Genomic DNA, 20,516 nt, shown 5'->3' with positions numbered 1-20,516 from the left:
CTCTGATGCTTGGCCCCGCAGACCTGGGCCATTCTGGCTGGTGGTTCTGGACAGGCTGCTTTCCCTCTCTGAGCCTCCCGTCCCTTACCTGAAACATGCCATTGATGCAATTTCTCTTAAGTGCATTTTGAGGATTAGATGAAATTGAGTGATTGCTCTGTGGGTGCTGGCAGAGGTGACCATTCAGAACAGGTACCCCATGCTTGCTTTTACTTCCATCTAGGCGAGCCCCTCTTTGAGGTTCAGCCCCAGCTCTCTGCTCTTCACTTTCCCCTTACATTCTCCCACCTTCCCTCTTCCCAGCTTCCCCCTCCACCCCTCTTGGCACTCAGCTGAGTGAGTGGACCACAGCCCAGGCTTCAGAGAGCTGTCTGCACTCTCTTGACTGCACACTCCTTCTACATCCTCCCCCCTCCGCCTTGTCCCTCTAACCCAGGCAGTGGCCCAGCTCTCAGCTAAACTGATCTGGCCAGATGTTACCTTGTTGCGAAACGCCTTTGGACGCCTGGCTTATCTGCCTGCTTGACACTGTTGGCAGTTTCTGGAAACACTCCTGCCCAGCCCCAGCCACCCCACCAGACCACCAGGCCGACAGGCCCACAACTCTCGTCTTTGGCGGCTCCTGCTTCCTCTGCCCAGAGCTGTGATGCTGGTGCTTCCTGGGCTCTCCTCTCTTATCTATGCTGGGGCCCTGGCTGGCCTCACACTGCACTTGGCCCACGTTTATTATTTTTTTAAATAGGATTTTAAAAAGAAATCTTAGTTGCCAACATTAAAAAACCAGATTTCACATAAAGGTCTGGATCTCTGGATGCTGTTAATAAACTGGCAGATCAGGCCACAGCTGGCATTACCATGTGGCAGCGCGAGGCTGAGGCGGAGGGTGGCTGCCGGGGAGAAGCCTCTCCCCAGAGGACTCCCAGCAGCACTCACCATCCACCCCTGTGATCTTACTCGCTTGTATCCATGGAAACCAAGTGTGGACTGAGGGCTTCATGGTTCAAGAGAAATGGTAGAGAACACATTTCGCTGTGGAAGTGGAAGATACTGCTTAATATGCTCCGGACGTCTGTGTTGAAAGAAAACCCGTATCCCTCCTGCTTTTCTCTTGGTAGACCTGCCTGGGTCCAGCTCCCAGCGTCCACAGGCATCCGTTAGAAACATCTGTGATGACTGCCCCAGAACTGTCCCAAACTCATTCCAGAACTGAACCCAAGGTGAATCCAGACTTGAATCTTCAGCTGCTCCCTGAATGTCTCCTACATGTTTCACAGGCACCTCATTCAGTCTTTCAACAAACATTTTTTGGCCTTTCACTATGCGCCAGGCACTGACAAGACATCATTAAAATAACACAGGAAGCCCTGTACTCATTGCCCAGGGTCCTCAAGAGAACAGACCCTTCTCTTCTCTTAAAGGGGAGGGGCCCAAGTTATTGAGAACACCAACTTCAGATGTTCATGCCAAGGAGCCTGACGGACAGGTGGCCATGGATACGCTGCGTGGTCCTGGCCTAGTTTGGGCCCTCTTCAGTCCCTTTCCAGTCCAGGCTTCGGGCCGGAGAGATGACAATCCCCCTAGGGTGGTGGAGGGCACCAGTAAGAAGCAAGAGCCCCCACATAGGTAAGGCCAACGCCAGAGTCTCCAGGTGTCCAGGTACCAGGCAGAAGTGAGCCTCCCATTTCAACTCTTCTCTGAGCTCCACACCAGGCTGGACCAGGATCCCCCTTCTGTGAGTACCGTGGCCCAGCATATGGAATCCCCCTTCCTCTCCTCTGGCTGACCAAGAGCCCTCCTTGTCCCCATCACAAGGACCATTAGGATGGTTAGCCCTAAGAAAACCAGCTTAATCTCTACCCTGATACCTGCCTCAAATCCCACCACTCCTCATGCATAGGGAGGAAGCGCACACAGCACACAACTGGATACAGGTTTATTGTGGCACTGGATGTGAACAGGGGCCGGTGTGGCCAGCACCGTGTGCAGTGGTGGTGGAGGGAGTGAGGGAGATAAAGGGGGTGAGGCAGGGCCCAGGGAACCCCAGACTCGGGCCAGGGGTCAGGGTTGGGGTGACCTTTGCCAACCCGACCCAGAAATCTGGTGGGATAACTCCAGAAACAGTGACCCCTTCAGCTGGGCAGGGAGAGGCAGCCGTGGGCTGGAAGGGCTCACACGTGGGAGAAGGCATGGCTCTTGCAAAGGGGTTTGTCCTTCTTAGAGTAGAAAGTCTTTCCTTCCAGGTTGATCTGACATATCTGGGGACAGCCAGGGTCCAGTCACTTGGGGTTGGAGTAGCCGGAAAAGCCCCTTCCCGACCTCTCATGAATCCCAGAGGCAGGCAGTGGAGGAAAGCAGGTGGAGAACAGGGTGCAGGGGACCCAGGACTGAGGGGGCACTCACCGCGCACACAAAGCACGTGTCATGCCAGCTGAAGCCCAGGGCCTCCAGGAAGCGGTCCCCGGCGTCGATCTTGAAGTCACAGCCTCGGCATTTTGTGCCAAACATCTTCTCATAGTCTGGGAGGGATGGAGGCAGAGAGGAAGGAGGAGCTGGGTTCTCACCTGCCTTGGCCACGCCCCTTTTGCCTGGCCCTGCCCCTTATTTCCTTTTTAAAAAATGTTTTTATTGATTTTATTGACTTATTTTTTTAAATATATTTTTATTGATTTCAGAGAGGAAGGGAGAGGAAGAGATAGAAACATCAATGACAAGAGAGAATCATCAACCGGCTACCTCCTGCACACCCTCTACTGGGGATTGAGCCTGCAACCCAGGCATGTGCCCTTGGCCAGATTTGAATCTGGGACCCTTCAGTCTGCAGGCCAACGCTCTATCCACTGAGCCAAACCAGCAAGGGCGGTTTTTTGTTTTTTGTTTTTTTTTTTTATTTTAGAGAGAGAAGGGAGAGGGATAAAAACAACGATGAGAAACATCACATCTATTGGCTACCTCCTGCACACCACCTAACAGGGATTAAGCCCGCAACCCTGGGCATGTGCCCTAACCGGGAATCAAACCTGGGATCTCTTGGTTCATGGGTCAATGCTTAACCACTGAGCAACACCAGCCGGGCGGCCCTCCCCTCTATTTCTTACCTCGCTCACAGTAGGGCACCCCTTCTTCCATGTAGAAGGCCCTGTTCCGAATGGGTGTCTTGCAGGCTGTGCAGGTGAAGCAGTGCACGTGCCAAGTCATCTTCAGGGCATGCATGATTTCCTGGGAGGAAATGACAGTCAACTGGCAGCTCAGCCCACTCCTTCCCACGGTAAATGTGACATCTCCCTCCCACTCCCTATCTCCTACCCTGAGGTCTCCTGGTGACGTCCACTATGCCTCTGACTTGACATGTCCAAAGCTCAGCTCCCAATATCCGTACCCCTAACCTGCTCCTCCCACAGCTGTCCTCATCTCCATTTTTGGCAACTTCATCCTTCCACCTGCACAGGCCAAATTACCTGCTCACACCCTATATCAGGTCCACTAGGGAATCCTGTTGGGCCCACCTTCACCATGCATCCAGATCCTGACCACTGCACACAGCCTCCCTCATGCAGGGTGTGAGCCTTGGACATCTCTGGTGAGGTGACCCCATAAAACCAGCGTCTGCACTTCTCCCTCTGCTCCTACAGGCTGATGTTAACCTGAGCCAGGCCACATCCCCTCTGCTGGAATCCCTGCCTGCTCCACATTTCTCTGAGCAAAAGCCAGACCCCTGTGAAGGGCCCAGAGGCCAGCAGGTCTAGCTCCTGTCCCTTTGCTGCCTCTACATACTAGTAGACTCTCGCCCATGGTCAATGCACCACACACCATCTTGGGGCTTCACACCAGCTGCCCCTCTGCCTGGATTGCTCTGCCGCCCTGTTATCTGCAAGGTTCAGCCCTCACCAGCCCTCCCCTCTTTCAAGTTTCTGCTGAAATGTCACCTTCTCCATGAGGCCCACTCTGAGAACATGGGTTCACACATTTATTTAAAAATGGACGCCGAAACCGGTTTGGCTCAGTGGATAGAGCGTCGGCCTGCGGACTGAAAGGTCCCGGGTTCGATTCCGGTCAAGGGCATGTACCTGGGTTGCGGGCATATCCCCAGTGGGAGATATGCAGGAGGCAGCTGATCGATGTTTCTCTCTCATCGATGTTTCTAACTCTCTATCTCTCTCCCTTCCTCTCTGTGAAAAATCAATAAAATATATTAAAAAAAAAAAAAAAAAATGGAGGAGTGGCCCTCACTGTTTGCTTCAGTGGATAGAGCATCAGCCTGCAGACCAAAGGGTCCTAGGTTCGATTCCAGTCAAGGATTTGTATCTTTATATATATATATATATATATATATATATTTTATTGATTTCAGAGAGGAAGGGAGAGAGAGAGTTAGAAACATCAATGATGAGAGAGAATCATTGACTGGCTGCCTCCTGCACGCCCCCTACTGGGGGGATCGAGCCGACAACACGGGCATGTGCCCTTGCCGGAATGGAACCTGGGGCCCTTTAGTCCACAGGCCAACACTCTATCCACTGAACCAAACCGGCTCGCGGGCCGGATCCGGCCCGTTTGAAATGAATAAAACTAAAAAAAAAAAGACCGTACCCTTTTATGTAATGATGTTTTTGTTCCGGCCCTCCGGTCCAGTTTAAGAACCCATTGTGGCCCTCGAGTCAAACAGTTTGCCCACCCCTGGGCTAGGGCAAGGGCATGTATCTTGGTTGCAGGCTCTCCCCTAACCCCCCGCCTGGGCCCTGGCCGGGGCTCGTGCAAGGAGGCAACCAATCAACGTGTTTCTCTCATATCGATATTTCTGTCCTTCCCCCTCTCTTCCGTTCTCTCTAAAAATCAATGGAAAAATATCCTCGGATGAGGATTTTAAAAAATAATAATAAAATAAAAATGGAAGAGTGTGGGCCAAGCCAGATCTGAGTGTGGCCAGCATCTAGGTCTCAGACATACCATCTCTGCCCTCCACAACTTCTATGTCACATCTTACATCACATCACAACCACCTGGGCAGGACTCACTGACCAGAGAAAGCAACATGCCCCCAAAAGACAGCAGAAATGGGTTTTGTGCCCGTCTCCTTGACTCCAAAGCTGGCTCTTCCCACTGCCTACAATAGGACAGGGGCTCCAGCAGGATGTGGGGGCCCACAGCTGGGCCCAGTGGGTGCATGGTAGGAAGGCAGGCTTCTGCTGGTATTCACAAGGACCTGTGAGCAGTACTATCTATTTTACCCCGTTTCCTAAATCTGTCTGTTTCTCCCACCCCCATGCCCCTGACCTCAGCAGCCTCAGCACCCCCCTACCCCCCATCTAGGTGTCTCTCCCTGCCTGGGAGGCTTGGTGAGGCACACCTAACCTCACCAGCACCCCCAGCTCCAAACTCCTAACACAGCCCCTGCCACCTCTTCCACCTCAACTCACACTTTCCCGGGTGTCGCCTTATGACACAAGTTATTCCTTCTGCCTGCAGCACTGTCCCTGATCCTTCTCCAAGTTAATTCCTACACATTTAAAAAAATATATTTTTTATATTGATTTATTGATTTCAGAGAGAGGGAGAGGGAGAGAAACATTAATGAGAATCACTGATCAGCTGCCTCCTGGGGATCAAGCCAGCAACCCAGGCAAGTGCCCTGACCGGGAATCTCCTGGTTCATGGGTTGACACTCAACCATTAAGCAACACTGGCTGAACTAATACCTACACATTTTAAGTTCAAGTTAGAGGCCACTCCTTCAAGTGTTTACTGGCCACCTCCTACATAAGGGCACAGTATGACGCATGAGCAGCCCAGGCGGTGTTGAGCGTCAACTTATGAACCATAAGTCGGGGTTCGATTCCCAGTCAGGGCACATGCCCGGGTTGCAAGCTCGATCCCAAGTGTGGGGTGTGTAGGAGGCAGCCGATCAATGACTCAATCATCACTGATATTTCTGTCTCTCCCTCTCCATTCCTCTCTGAAATAAACAATATATTAAAAAAAATTTTTAAATAAGCATGAACAAAATAGCCCATTCCCAGCCCATGTTCATACCTGGGGAAGACATGGTAAAAGGACTGGGGGTAGTGAGTAAATTGTGCAGTGTCTAGCCTGGTGGGAAGGGAGGGCATCAAGAAAGGTGTTCCTGAGGAAATCATGAGTCCCAGATGAGAATGAGGTAAAGAGAATGCTAGTGTTCCTGCCAGAGGACACCTGTGCAAAGGCCCTGAAGGGGCGGGGGGTGGGGGAGACAAGCACCTGTGGCTGGATTACCAGGGTGAGGGAGGCTGGTGGTGAGTGGTGAGCCTTGAGCATGGGGTCCCAGATCAGAATGAGTTCTTTCTAATGTGTCCCCCCATTCTCCAGAGCTTCCCTCCAACTCCAATGGAACAATTTAATTGCCCTGTGCCTCTCCCCATTCTCCACACTGAGCTCTGAGGATAGGAAGTCTCTAGCGCTGGGCACAGGCAGGGTACCAGCCCATGGCAGGTTGGGGAGGTCAGCCTCCTGTCCCATCGAGTGTGAGGGTGCGCCCTAGGGTCTACCAGGCCCTGGAATCCCTGCAAGAGGGGAGCTGAGGCTGCAGGGCACTCTGTGGAACCACCAGCCTGGGCAGGGCAGGAGCAGTCTGCCATCAAAGCTCACTCCAGAACCCAGGCCTCAGCTCCTCATCTGTGGCCTGGGTGATAAACCTGCCCACCTAGGACTTGGAGGGAGGGGTCGGGGGAGAATGCAGTGTGACACCAGTAGAAAACCCAGATGCCCAGCTCAAGAGATCCTGGGATCCAGCCCATTTTCCAGAAGAGTCAAATGGATGTGGCCTATTCTGGCAGGGAAATGGGTGTGATCTTGGACAAAATTCCCTCATCTATCAGAAAGAAATAACCAAACTGACTTCATAGGATTGTGAAGCTGGATGCCTACACACAGTAAGTGCCACATGACCTGTCACTATAATGACGAAGACTGATAATGTCCCATTCTCCCATCTAATGATGGAACCTCTTTTTGCTGGGCACACAGCTGCCCCACATGGACTGTAGCCTCCCTTGAAGCTCAGTGGGGTCATATGACTGAGTTCTGGCCAATGGAATGGAAGCAGAGGGCTGGGTGGCAGCATCTTCTAAAGAGAGCTGACATGGGCCTCCCATCCCTCCCTCCCTCCCTTCCAACGTCATGCTGGCTGGAACATGAAGATTTTGGCTGAGCCCGAAGCCATGGACTGTAAGTGGTAAGTAAACCTGTGCAGACAATGGCCGAATAACAAGATCTAGGAGCCTGGATCCTTCTACCAGTCCTGGGCTGCCCACCTCTGGACTTTTTTAAAAATATGCTTTTAATTATTTCAGAAAGAGGAAAGAAGGGAGAGACAGAAACATCAATGATGAAAGAATCACTGATCCACTGCCTTTTATACGCCCCCTCCACACTGGGGATCAAGCCTGCAACCTGGGCATGTGCCCCGACCTGGAATCGAACTGTGACCTCCTAGTTCATAGGGCGACACTCAACCACAGAGCCACACCAGCCAGGCTGGACTTTCTTAGGCGAGAAATAAGCTGCCATCATTTTGAATTCTCTACCACTTGCAGTCAAGGTAACCTAGTATGAGCATCACCACAGAGCTCTCTGGCTACGGCTGGCAGCTCTGCCTCTGGACCCAGAAATAAGAAGCATGAGTCCAAGCTGGAGTCAGCTGGGCCTGAGGCTGTTCCCAACTCGTTCCCCAACTCTGAAGCGTCTTGCTCCTGAGCTCTGAGGAGTTTCCGTAAGTACAACAGTAACCCCCTCAGCTTGTCATCCCTGCCTGTTCTGTACCCTTTTCCCTGGCTCTGCCTTCAGCCCGATACCCTCCGCATTCCCCTCCCCAGTGTGAACTCCTGGGGACGGGACACATGCCTATCTCTTCACAAGGTGTCCCCAGCATGGGGCTCACTGCCACACTTCACAGAGAGAACTAATGAGGGAAGGCCGGCAGCCCATCACCTTGAGCCATGACACGTGCTGACCCAAGTCCCAAGCCAGCTCCAGTGGCAGCTCGGTTGCCCTGCAGGACACCCGGCCAGGCTGTGCTGAGTGTGTAGTCTCAGTGGTAAGACTAAGATTTTGAATCACAAGTTTTTGAGTGTGCGTTTCTGGCTTTGCCACTCAATAGTCCTGTGTCCTTCAAGCACACCAAGTCAGCTCTCAGAGGCTTCATTCCCTCATACGTTAGGGGTGCAGACACTGAGGACCAGCCTCTCAAAAGACTGTCACAAATAACCCCCTTCTCTTTTGTCTTCTGCTCTTACGAGTTTGCTCTGACGCCCAGGTGCTCAGCTCTAACTACTGAGATGAAGATGCACATTCCTGGTTTTTCTTCCAGAGTTAAAAGGCAAAACTTCATTAAAAAAATACCATTTGCCCCTCTGCCTCCTTCCTGTCTGCAGCAAGAATATAAGGCTGGGGCCTTGCACAGTCACCTGGCAACCATGATAGGGTCAGTTTGGGGACAAACGTCTATAGGCTAAGAGCAAAAAGGCAGGAAAAGCCTAAAGGCGTCCTATTCCAGCCCTGCAATTTTTGACTCCATCTCTGCAGTGGGCTTTTCTGTCACTGCAGCCAAGTGCAATGCCACAGCCACAGCTTGTTTCAACCTGATCCACATGTACTTCCCTCCTTTGGGGAACATTATGCTAGTTTTAATTCAGGGAACCAGTCTTCCCCCATTCTCGGCCAACTCCCGCTCCAGGGCCTGTGTCACCAGGCCAGGCCAATCAGAGACACGGGACTTGGGTCAGGGATGGGCATGTGACGCAAGCCAGGCCGATGAGCAGCAGCACTGGCACTCTTGATGCATCAACTGGCCCAGAAGTGAAGCTGACATTCACTCTGCAGTGCTAAGCTGGGGAGGTAACCTGGAGCTGCTGTGGCTCCATTTTTGCTGCCTTCCAGGGAACAGAAGCTGGGAATGAAGCCAGCAACGAAAACAGGCAAGTAGTAGGAAGTCCTGATGACCTCGGACCTGCCATCAGCTGGGCCTGGAATTTAGCACCCCTTGGGCTTGCCAGTTATTTGAGCCAATACACCCTTTTTTGTTGTTGTTAATACTCACCAGAGGATATTTTTTTCCATTGGTTTTTAGAAAGAGAGAAAGGGAGGGAGGGAGAAACATCAATTGGTTGCCTCCCGCACACCCCCAACTGGAGACCAAAGATCAAACCTGCAACCCAGGTAAGTGCCCTTGCCCTTGACCAGGAATCGAACCCACAACCCCTTGTTGCATGGGCTGGTGCTCTAACCACTGAGCAACCTGCCAGGGCTGAGCCAATACACTCTTGCTCAAGCCCTTTTGGGTAGGATTCCGGTCATTGTTAAAAGGATCCTGGCTAATGCAAAGTGAGACCAAAAGAGCAACCCATTTATTATGCTGCTACGGATCGAAATGGCTCATGCAGATAGAGCCCCTCAATGCCAACAGGGTCAGACGCACCTTCCCACCCACCTGCCAACCCCACTCACGCCTGTGATCTTTTTCTTGCACTTGGCACAGCTGGGTGCGTAGCGCATGTCATAGCAGGGTGGGCAGAAGATGGCACCCTTCTCCTCGAAGAAGCCGCCTTCTTCAAGGACCATCCCACACTGGCTGCACACAAACTCCTCAGGGTGGTATGCGTGGCCCAGTGCCACCAGGTAACGGCCCCTGAGGGGGAGGTGCGGGCAGTGAGAGGGAGAGTATACAAATGAGGTGGGAGCGCCTGGCCCCAGCCCAAGCGGGTTTACTGAACACCAATTCTGAAGCCTGAAGGGGAAGTTCATTCTCTGCATTTCCCAAGGAAGGGAGAAAATAGGCTTGGGAGATGACTTGCCCAGTCACACAGGGAGAATAATGAAGCTGTATCACTTTATGACATGAATGGGGCAGTGTTGGAATAGGGAGGAGGGTTATACCGCGTGGGGCTGCTGGCTTGGGCCCAGTGAGATGAACATGAGGAACTAGGGCCCTGCAGGGCAGAAGGCCCAGAGTGTCCATGAGTCCTGAAGACCAGTGGGTACCTGAGGGGATGCTATCCTGCTTGCCCGCTCCGTCTGGCCTGGGGGGAGGTCCACAGGTCCCATGCTCTGCAGAGCATCAGAGCGACAGGAGGCAAGAGCAGGGGTGAGCTGAGAACTAGAAAGCCTCTAGAATCTGGTACTTTGATTCTGGGGGGAGGTTTGGGACTCTGTTGGACCCCAGAAGCAGTGCAGAGAAGGAGGGACCCCTGGCCTGTCTGCAGAGCAGAGGTTAAGTAGAGAGAGACCAAGCAAACAGGAGGGAGAGAGGCAGAGGGGCAGGCCCTTCTCTGCCTGAGAGCAGTCAGTCTACGGGTGAGCTCTGATGCATCGCCGGCACTTCCTCCATTGCACTGGGGCCGACACTGATAAAGACTGATGTGGGGAGGGGAAAGTGATGCAAGATTCAGAATGTGAGGACCCAGGTCAGGTCCCTACCCCCACTCCAAATGGGAACTGAATCTTTATCCTGTGCAATGGCAGCTGAGATGAGTGGAGAGACAGATGGGGGAGCAGCGGTCAGAAAGACACTAGGATAAGGCATCAGGACAAGAAAGGAACAGGGCACCCACCGGATGACCTTGTGGCACTGGTGGCACACAGGAGTCTTGCCATTGCTGCCACCGCCCCCTCCTGTGCCCCCTCCAGCAGCTGCCTGCACGATGGAGGTGCGGTTCTGCAGGGGCGTGGGCGTGGCGGGCTGGCTGTGCCGGGTCAGCACTGTGCTCGTCTTGTCCGGGGCGTAGCGCTCAGCAAATGCAGGGTCCACAGCCCAGGGTGGGCGGCTGGTCGGGCTGGGGGTGGTAGGGCCTGCCAGGGCCAAGGAAAGTGGCTCCGGGGGGTGCCCAGTGACCCCAAGTGACAGGGATAGAACCCAGGGCAGCTTGGGGGGACCCACCACCCCCATCACCTGGAGGCCACCCACCCTTCCCCAGACCCAAGCCCACTCTCACCAGGCCAGGGTTCCTGGGGTGTAGCTGAGGCTGGGACTGGGGCTTCTGTCCTGGGCACCTGGCTGCAAGATCTGCCATTCAAGGCACTGCACAGCTGGGTCTCCTAACAAGACCCCACCCCCCAACCTCAGTCCTGTTGGCCCCGTGGGAGAGGCCTGGGTGCATGAGAGCTGCTGGGCCGGACTCCAGGTCCCATGGGTAGGGCTGGGCCAGGCAGCTTCTCCCAGCCAGGATGCAGCAGGCCTGTTTGTTGCACAGGGCTGGGAGGTGGAGCAAGGATCTTGCTTCCAGGGCAGCTCTTGGGACTTCCTCCTCCCCAAGATCCAGCTCTGAAGGCAGGACCCTCTTTGTCAGGTACCACCTCCCACCGAGACCCAGACTGGCAGGGCCCACACTGGGTCTAAACAATCTAATACCCCACACGCAAAATACAAACCAAGCCCACAAAGACAGAGGCAGAGAAAGGAGGAATGAGTGTTTATTTCCATGCCCAAGCCAGGACAGACCTGGTAGACAGCAGTACCAGAGGGCACAGAGGGAAGGCAGTGGCAGATGAAGCCGGGCCTGTGCCAGGTGGGCAGCCAGGGCCAGGCCAGCAGGAGGCTCAGTACAGGAGCAGACAAGAGGTGGGCCAGGTAGGCAAAAGCTGGAGGCACCAGGGGTGCCCTGGGCAGGGGGAAGAGAAAGAGAGGCAAGAGAGGACAGCTGGCCAGCCAGCGCCGGGCTACGACTGCACGTTGAGCACGTGGGCAGAGCGCTGGTGGTGCCAGTCCCGGAGGCGGGTGTAGCGTGGGCTCTGCAGCTCCAGGACATACTTTTCCCTGAGGGGCAGAGAGAGAAGGAGGAGGAAGTCGAAGGAAGGAGAGATAAAGGGAAAAAAGAAAGGAGGAAGGAAGGGAAGAAAGGAGAATGGAGCCCTGGCCGGGGACCCCCAGGAGCAGATACAGGGCGGTGGCTGGAATGGGAGAGGCAGCAGATGGGAAGAGGGACTGGTGCCTGCCCTTTTACCTGGACTTCTTCAGGTGCTCCTCATCCGGGTCTTGCACTGAGAAAGCAGAGGCCGGCACTGACCGAGAGGAAACACAGGGCTAGCCCAGCCCTGAGCCCTGGCAAAGGGTCACGGGGGCCTAGCCAGCTCTGGCTGAGCCCAGGTCCGGCTGGGGGCCAGGAGGAGAGTTTGCCCTGCCCCGGGCTGCCACTTACTGAACTCGGTGCCCGTGAGGTGGGCCAGGATGCGGAAGGAACGGGATTGGCCCGTTCCGGGCCGTGGCCGCCAGTCTTCCGTGTCTTCCATCAGCCGCTGCTTGCTGGCGTCTGGGACCAGCGGCCGGAGCGGCTGTCTGTGGGAAGGGTGTGGCTCAGGACCTCAGGCCAGGGGTAACCAGTGGGGTAGCCCCTCCCTGGAATTTGTGCATGTGGGCTATAGTGATGGGAGAGTGGGTAAGGGCAAGGCCAGGACCCTGCTGGGTAAATGAGGGGGTAGGGTAGATAAGTGAGAGGGAGCCAGGGTAGGAAGGGGCCACCACCCAGAATGCCAACAGGAAGGAAGAGAGGGACAAGCAGAGGGGGCTCACTGACTTGTCAGGGGTCTGCACCTGTGAAGGAAATAGACAGATGGGACAGGTAAAGGAAAAAAGGGACAGATACATGGGAAGAAGAAAGATAGCACGGGGTCAGAGTGGCCAGGGGCAAGGCTGCACTGAGTGTCTGAGGCTCAGTGGGCCCAACACCACACCCTAACCCCGGGATGCCAGCAGGGGCCGCTGCCTGGCTCAGAGCTCCCAGAAGGGCAGTGCTTGGGCAGCAGCCATATCACCCTAGGAGGGACCTTAAACCTGCAGCCCCCGCCCGGGCCGCCAGGGGCCACTGCCACACAGTGCCAGCGGGGCTGGGGTGCAGAGCAGAGAAAGCAGCAATGGGTGGGCTTAGCGGGTGGACTTAGCGTGGGTGGTGGGCGGGCAAAGCTGACATACCCATTCTGCTGTGGGGTGCTGTCAGCCAGCAGGGGTGCCCCGAAGGGCCGCGCTGTCTTGTTGAGGGAAGTGCTGGGTGCAAAGGTGTACCGCGGGGGGTCCGAGGCAGGGGTCAGGGCCTGGGCGGAGGGGGGAATGGGAGGGGGCCTGGGCCAGAGCTGCGGAAGGGGCGCCCCCTCCCACCGGTGCAGAGGACAGTGGTGCTCCAGCCCCGCCCCTACACGTCTGGATGAGGCTTTAGTGGAGGGGGTGACTCAGGTTTCAAGGGGCCCATTTGGGAGCAATGATTTCAGCCCACCAGTGCAGCTAGCAGCACAAGCCTGGTAGAGGTATTGTGGACAGACAGGCAGAGATGCATGGGGCAGCCCTGACCCAACTCCCAGTTCCCCACACTCTCCCAGACTCCAGCTTCTGCCCCTGACCCCTGGAAGGGGGTACCAAGGCGGCTGTGCAAGAAAAGCAGGCCAGCCGGAGTCCAATCCCACCCGCCCAGATGGCCCAGGCCCTGTCGCCTACCTTCCGAGGTTTGCTCTGAGCCGGCTGGGCCCTGGAGGAGAACAGGAAAGGGTGACAGAGAGCCAGGACCAAAGGCAACTCACCTGCCAGGGGGGTCAGAGCCCTTATACCTGCTGAGACCCAGGCTGAGCTGCTCCCCACAGGCTCGGATCTTGTTTTGGGCTTCAATGTGCGTAAGGCCTCCAGCATTCTCGCCATCGATACTCAGCACCCAGTCGCCAACAGCTACCCCAGCCTGTGCAGCTTTGCCTCCAGGCGTGAGCTGTGAAGAGGAGGGTCAGGAGAGCACAAAGACTGCCAACCAAACTGAGGCCAACAGCAGTCAGCCTGCCTGAGCTGCCCGCTTCCAGACACAGAGGCCTCTTCATTCAGCATATTGTGGGCAGCTGCTGGATACTAGAGATCTGGGAGGGGTGGGGCTCACCTGAGCTTCACAATCACCCCGTCTATTTAGTTATTCACCTCCATGACCCTCCCCACAGTAGACTCTAGAGCAGCCGTGGGCAAACTATGGCCCGTGGGCCAGATCCAGCCCGTTTGAAATGAATAAAACTATTGAAAAAAAAAGACCATACCCTTTTATGTAATGATGTTTACTTTGAATTTATATTAGTTCACACAAACACTCCATCCATGCTTTTGTTCTGGCCCTCCGGTCCCTCGGTCCCTCGGTCCCTCGAGTCAAAGTTTGCCCACCCCTGCTCTAGAGACTGCCTTGATGTCAATATGCTGCCACCCTCAGGCTAAACCCCAAACTTCTCAGCTCCAACTGGCCTCTTGCCCAGGCTGTTCCACCTACCAGACATGTCCTCTGGCTTATGCATGTGGCAAGTTCCTCCCTGACGCCCTGGGTGCTCTCACTGACCTCTTGCGCTCCCAGCACCCTGTGCCGGGGCCACCACCAGGGATCTGCCGGGATCCCCTGAGAGCCAGGAATAGGCTCCATCTTCTTCAAGTTCCCAGTGAACAATGCATGCCTGAGGGGGCCCATGTTGTCGCTGTGGCTTCTTGGCTGTAAATGTGTCACCTCAAGCCCTTCAAGTGCCACTCACCCTCTGTCCAATCCTTTGGGCTCTGGTTGGGGACCCCTGGTTACTGTGGCAAATGAGGAGCAATAACAGGATGGGAGGGTCACCCAGTGTGGGCTGAAACCATCAGGGATGACTTCTGAGAAATGGTGGGTCTTGGTGACAGGAGTGGTATGTGCTGCCCAGGGGGTGAGAGTCCACTTATGAAGGACTCCAAGGCAAGGGGAAGGAACCAGGACTGGGCCTTGAGGTTAGGAGGTTCCATTAGCAGTTTGAAGGCCTAGGTTATGGTTATTTCTCAGGTCTCCGATAGACTTGGCCCTGATGAAACCCACTGGGCCCTCAGCAGGAGCAACCCAGTTCATGGGTCTAAGCTCCCGGGATGCCTGGCCAGAGGATGCATTGAGCCTGGCATTGAGCAGGTTCTGTGGGGAATAACTAGAAGGGAGATTCATACTTCGCAGCTGGGGGTTGGAGGGTTTCAGAGGTACAGGCTGCCCAAAGCCCCAGGAGGCTCCTCAGGTGTGCAGGTACACAAACTGAATTGAAGCAGAGAGAGGGGAGGCAAAGAGACCAGATGCAGAGACTGACAACACTGGAGTAAGGGAGAGATGGGTTTGATGGCTGTTTCATGCTTGGGAGGTTGGAGGGGTAAGGCATGGATGACTCCTTCTTCACCTGCTAAGTGGTACGAACACAGCTTACATTTATTGAGCATCTAGTATTGCCACATACTGACACTGAATCCTCCAACAACCCTGTGGAAAGGAGTCTGAGATTATACCCACTTCATACATAGGAAAACAGAGAAGTTAAGTAACTTGCCTCAAGTTGCCCAGCTAGCAGGAGGTAGGGCCCAGACCCTACTCTAAGGCTCTGCTACACCAGGCCAACTCTGGTGAGTTTTAGGGCCCAACTCAGAGGTCAGCCTACAGGAAAAACTCCCTGATTCCTTGGCTGGGTTTGGAGCCTGGATTCCCTATGTTACCTTTAGTTCAATCCAGCCCCTTACAATGGGCATAGGGAAGTAACGCCCTTGAAGGGAAGTGACCTATGCAAGGTCATGGTGAGTCAGTAGAAGGGAAACCTGGTCCAGCCACTCCCTACCCACAGGGTTGGCTCCTGGGAGATATGGACTGAGCCTGAGGTGGGGGTCTTGGGGTGGGCAGGAGCAGCTGGCTCCCAGAGTTCCGACAACTTCCTTCCTAACAGTGGGAGTGAGGACAGGAAGCACATGAAGGATAGGGGCGTGGTCAGAGAGGTGGAGAGAAAAGCACGAGAGCTGGGAGGGCAGGAAGGGAGTGGGGGATGGCTGGAAAGAGAAGCAAGAAGGCCAGAGGGACCAAGGAGGGGAAAAGAGCCAGAGGGGCTGGACACTGCATGGGGTAAGGGGTGAGTCAGCCTGAGGGCTCCACTGAGCAGCCCAACCCCCCAGTCCCAGACATTACCTCATCTCCCAGGCCTGGGACCACAGCCAGCCCTAGCCCCTCCCTCCTCCCTCCATGCTGGGGTCAGGGGAGAGGGAGAGGGCTGCCCAGCTCATAAAAGACCACCCCACCCACCCACCCACTCACTCACTAGGGCCCAGGTCCAACTATAAGGCTGGGATTAACTGTTGGCCTCATCCACATGCTAGGGCTGCTGACAAAGGAGCCAAGAGTACCCCCAATAGGCCACATCTGGAAGTCCAACCCGCAGGCTACTACGCTGCCCATCCCCACCAATGAAAAAACTGAGGCCCAAGGCTCCGCAGCCACAGTGGCCAGCACTTTTCCAGGGAGGGGGTGTGGGGTAGGTTTTCATGGCTGGCAAGGCTTGAGGATTGTATAGGGGTGGGTGTGTACGGTAGGAGGACCACTGCCCTTAGCTACCCTGCTGGCAAGGCAGTTGTCAGGGGAAACCGAGGAAAGGTTTGTGGGAAAAACAGTGACTACCTCTCTGCGCTAGCCATCAAGCCCAACACCCACAGACAGACTCCACCTTACAGCTCCTCTCAGGCTGGGCAGTGCCTGGACAACCTTCTGACCCCCTCCGGGCGGTGCTTGTCCTGGGCTTCCTGCCATCAGCTGCCTGTCCACTGGGTGCCTGGGTGGGCCCCTCTGGGCAGGCGGATTGGGCACAGAAATTCCCCACCCCTCATCACCCCTAGACCACAGTCAGAGACACCGGCCCAAGGGCTGGCCTCACTGTCCCTGGGCAGGCAGTTTGTTCTCTGTACACCACAACTGACCCTACAACTGGAGCCATGGCCTGGTGGTCACCAGCTGAGGCACCCACCAAGGTGGTTCAGGGGTCCAGACGGAGGCCAGCCATTTTTAGCTCTGCAGGGGCCTGCCACCAGTTGTTCATCCCAGTGTGGGGCTGCATTCTTGGGCTTATAAGGCAATCCCCCTGCCGCAGGGAGGAGCCAGCCTGCAACTCCACCCCCACCAGGGCAGGCTCTCAGGGGCTGAAGTCAGAACCCTAGAGCCCATTCCACACCTACTTGGGGTCAAAGGCCACTGCAGCCTGAATGGGACCAGTGGATGGGAATGGAAGTCCTCAGGTAGGCTGGAGAAACAACCCCACCCACCCACAAAAACTGCAGCCATCCCAGGGCCTGAATTCTAATCCCTGCTTGGCCAAGAAATCTCCAAAGGAGCCCTTCCAATTCAGCCCTGAGGCCCCTCATTTGAAAAACAGGTGATAATGGCTATTTCCTGGGTGGCAATGAGGTAGTAGTGAGATCCTGCAGTCAACACCCTGCCTGTGGCCTGGCAACAAGTATTGTATTGCTCCCTCAAGCAGCTTACACACTTCCTAGAGACCTCAGGCTCCCCTTCTGCAGAATGGGCCTCAGAGGCGGCCCCAGGAGCTTTGTGGAATGGCACCAGGTAGTGCAGTGCTGGGGAAGCCTCTCCTAGCATCCACCTAGTTAGTAGTCCTTGTAACAAGTCCCCCCCCCCCCCCCCCACCTCTGGACCTGGACACCTCCTGGGTTTTGGCCCTGGCTCCAATTCCTTCCATCATCCACAGGAGACCTGAGCATCCAAAGACTCCTGGTATAGCCCTCCCCCAACCTAGGCTCACCCGGGAGATGGAGAGGGGCACATTGAAGTCCTTGCCCCCTTGCAGCCGAAAGCCCCAGGGGGCTGGTCCCTCCAGCACCACCTTGAAGGAATCCATGGTGCCTGCCCCTGAGAGAAGAGAAAGGTGAGTAGCTCGCACGGTAGGGCAGGTAGGCACAGCTCGGAACACCAGCCTTGGACTGGTGCCAGGCAGGCAGGGACAGACGCTGAGCACACCCAGATCACCAGTAGGCAAGCACCTAGTCAGGTTTGGCTGTGCTGCTGCAGACAGGGGCAAACCCCATCCTCCCAGGGACTGGGAGGGTGAGGAGAGCCAGCATCCAGGCTGGAAGTTCTGTGCATCCAGAGCTAGTGGCGCGACCTTCCCCCAAGCCAACTTGGAGTCTCGGACAGCGGGGTGAGTCAGGGGCCGGCGTTCCTCTCCCCCGCCCCCAGGTCCCGGCAGGCAGGCCGCGGCTGGAGCCTGGTCGGGCTATATAAGGCGTGTAAGCTGACACTGTGCAGAGCCAGCGGAGGGAGCACCCGGGGGCTCGGGACTCAAGGGGGAGGGGTGAGAAGGGAGGCGGCTGGAGCGGGTCCTAGTCATTCCGGGACTAGTCGAGGCTCCTGGGAGCCATGATGGGACATCCCTAGGCGCTAAGGGAGGAGGGGGAGGCGGCGAGGGCGCGATCCCGGCGGAGATCGGTGGGGGTCGGGACCCCAAAGCGTGGCCAGTAAGGGAATTCATCCCGGAGCGCAGCGGAGGTGGTACCTTCCATAATGGCCTGCTACCATCCAGATGTGACTCAGTTTCCCTCTGGCCCACCGCCCGAGTCCTATGCCGCGACCGAGTGCCAGGCGCAGGAATCAGCGCAGGCGCCGATCCTCCTAGCCGCAGCCGGCTTCGCCGCAGGAAGGCGGGGGCGGGGGCGGGGGCAGGGGCAGGAGCCCGGGCCCGCGGGAGGAAGCTCAGCGCTGGCCACGACCCCTAAAGCCCTCTGTGGTCCCTAGAAGCCCCCGGGTCCCTGCCTGGCCCAGCCCCAGCTGCCCCTGCAGCCGCCTGTACCTGTTCGGCCCCGCCGGGCCACTGCTCGACGGCGGGCTCCCAGGAGCAGCCTTGGGATCGGCCGCCGTGTTCTGGCCCCGCCCCCGCAGCCGCCGTCCGCTTTGAGGCCACGGAAAGGGGCGGTGTCTGAGGCCACGCCCAAGGAAAGCCCCTCCCGCCGGCGGCCTCTCCCGCCACGGGAAGCCCCACCCAGTCCTTGGCCTCGCCCAATCACGAAGCCCGATCACGCTTCGAGCGGAAAACAAGGCCCGCCCAGGTCCCCTCCGTGGGGCGGGGCCTTGGCTTCGTGAAGCCGCTCGCCCAGCCGCTTGCGCCTCCTGCTGGCCGAGTGAAAAGAAAGCAACCTTCGGAGACAATGGTCTCTGAACATTAATTTCCTCCTCGGAAAAATGGGACCATAATACCCGCTTCGCAGGGCCGCAGTGAGGACAGGCACTGTTTGGGGTAAGGCTCAGATATCGGTGACTCCAGGATTTCTAAATCGGAGGGACTTGGTGGGGGGCACATATCGTAGCGGAGTTAGTTGAGGGGGGAACAGGGGTACTTGAAGCTAGGTTTGGAGAACACGGACTCTACGAAGGCAGAAAATAATGGCAGGAGCGGACGGAGACGGAGGGGACCCTGGGCTGGCCTGAGCCTGACCTGTGCCCCTGCCCTCACTCCCTCGCCCTGACCCCGGGGCAGTCAGCAGCCCGCTGCCCTGCGACCACGGCTCAGCGCCGACACCGTGCTGTTGAGATGGGCTGTATCCTGGTACCAAGAACAGGCAGCACCTCCGCTGGGAGTAGAGTGTCAGAGTCCCCACTTGGCCGCCTCCCGCCACGCACCTCCCAGCGCAGGTGTGGGGGGAATTAAGCCGGAAAGGAGGGTGCGGGCGAATGAACAGGCGTCCACCCCTTAGCTGCTTCTAGGACATGGCTGTTCTCCCTCCACCATCCTCACATCCCCCTCTTCTGCCTCATGCCCCTCACTGCACAAACTGCTCTAAGAGTCTCGTGTTTAAAACCCCCTCTTGAACCCTAGCCGGTTTGGCTCAGTGAATAGAGCGTCGGCCTGCGGACTGAAGGGTCCCGGGTTCGATTCCGGTCAAGGGCATGTACCTTGGTTGCAGGCACATCCCCAGGGGTAGGCAGCTGATCAGCTGATCAGCTGATCGATGTTTCTCTCTCATCAATGTTTCTAACTCTCTATCCCTCTCCCCTCCTCTCTGTAAAAAACCAATAAAATATATTTTAAAAAAATAAAATAAAATCCTCGCTTGACCCCACCTCCCTCTCCAGCTATGGCTCTTTTATTCTCTCCTTGAGAGTGAAATTCCTTGAAGGAGTTATCTGTGGTCCTGTCTCTACTTGTTTTCCTTCCGTTCTCTCTTGAACCCACTCCAGGCAGGCTCTTGTCCCTCCAGCCCTCTTCTCAAGGTCTCCAATGACCTAGGCCCGCCATGGTCGGCAAACTGCGGCTCGCGAGCCACTTGCGGCTCTTTGGCCCCTTGAGTGTGGCTCTTTCTAAGCCTTAGGAGTACCCTAATTAAGTTAATAACAATGTACCTACCTATATAGTTTAAGTTTAAAAAATTTGGCTCTCAAAAGACATTTCAATCATTGTACTGTTGATATTTGGCTCTGCTGACTAATGAGTTTGCCAACCACTGACCTAGGGTTATCAAACCCACAGCTTTCTCAGCCTGCCTCTGCCTCTGCCTGGGAGCACTGCCTCTTGCCCCACTGCTGTTCCTCTCCACCTCCTTTGGAGGCTCTGCATCTGCCTCCCAACCTGGCCATCAGTCTTCCCCCTCTACACTAACTCTCTCAGACCCCATCCCGTCCTGTGGCTTTCAATAACGCCGACATGCCAAGGTCTCCCAAGTTGTATGTCCAGCCCTGACTTCCCCACGAACTCCGGACTCTACTACCCAACTCTCCATCTAA

At 56.0% G+C, this 20,516-nt stretch overlaps 1 protein-coding gene across 7 annotated transcripts; it reads right to left on the bottom strand.

The window, feature by feature from the left end:
* Positions 1-1,913: 1,913 nt before the first annotated feature.
* On the bottom strand, positions 1,914-18,693 carry PDLIM7 (PDZ and LIM domain 7). 7 transcript variants are annotated; one of them, XM_081091672.1, is made up of 13 exons: positions 18,589-18,693; positions 17,545-17,651; positions 13,558-13,709; positions 13,448-13,478; positions 12,932-13,050; positions 12,162-12,298; positions 11,967-12,003; positions 10,959-11,020; positions 10,578-10,815; positions 9,475-9,655; positions 3,096-3,216; positions 2,401-2,516; positions 1,914-2,255 (listed from the first exon to the last, which is right to left on the bottom strand). In XM_081091672.1, the coding sequence occupies exons 2-13, from the start codon at positions 17,638-17,640 to the stop codon at positions 2,169-2,171; spliced, it is 1,377 nt and encodes a 458-aa protein (XP_080947798.1). In that variant the 5' UTR covers positions 17,641-17,651; positions 18,589-18,693; the 3' UTR covers positions 1,914-2,168. The 7 variants fall into 7 exon arrangements, with proteins under 7 accessions (XP_080947798.1, XP_080947797.1, XP_080947796.1 ...); XM_081091671.1 differs by having other exon boundaries at positions 18,295-18,661; XM_081091670.1 differs by having other exon boundaries at positions 1,918-2,255; positions 11,967-12,024.
* Between the last annotated feature and the right edge of the window lie 1,823 nt (positions 18,694-20,516).

This window comes from Myotis nattereri (assembly GCF_964212035.1).
Source record: "Myotis nattereri genome assembly, chromosome: 5".
NCBI classification, from domain to species: Eukaryota; Metazoa; Chordata; class Mammalia; order Chiroptera; family Vespertilionidae; genus Myotis; species Myotis nattereri.
This window is presented reverse-complemented; position numbering and strand designations above follow the sequence as displayed.

Coding starts and splice junctions, on each gene's coding strand:
- PDLIM7 (XM_081091670.1), bottom strand. CDS start 17,640: ATGGATTCCTTCAAGGTGGTGCTGGAGGGACCAGCCCCCTGGGGCTTT. Junction 12,025..12,161: donor CCTCACGGGCACCGAGTTCA/GTAAGTGGCAGC, acceptor CCTCTCGGTCAG/TGCCGGCCTCTGCTTTCTCA. Junction 9,656..10,577: donor CAGTGCCACAAGGTCATCCG/GTGGGTGCCCTG, acceptor CCTCCCCCTCAG/GGGCCGTTACCTGGTGGCAC.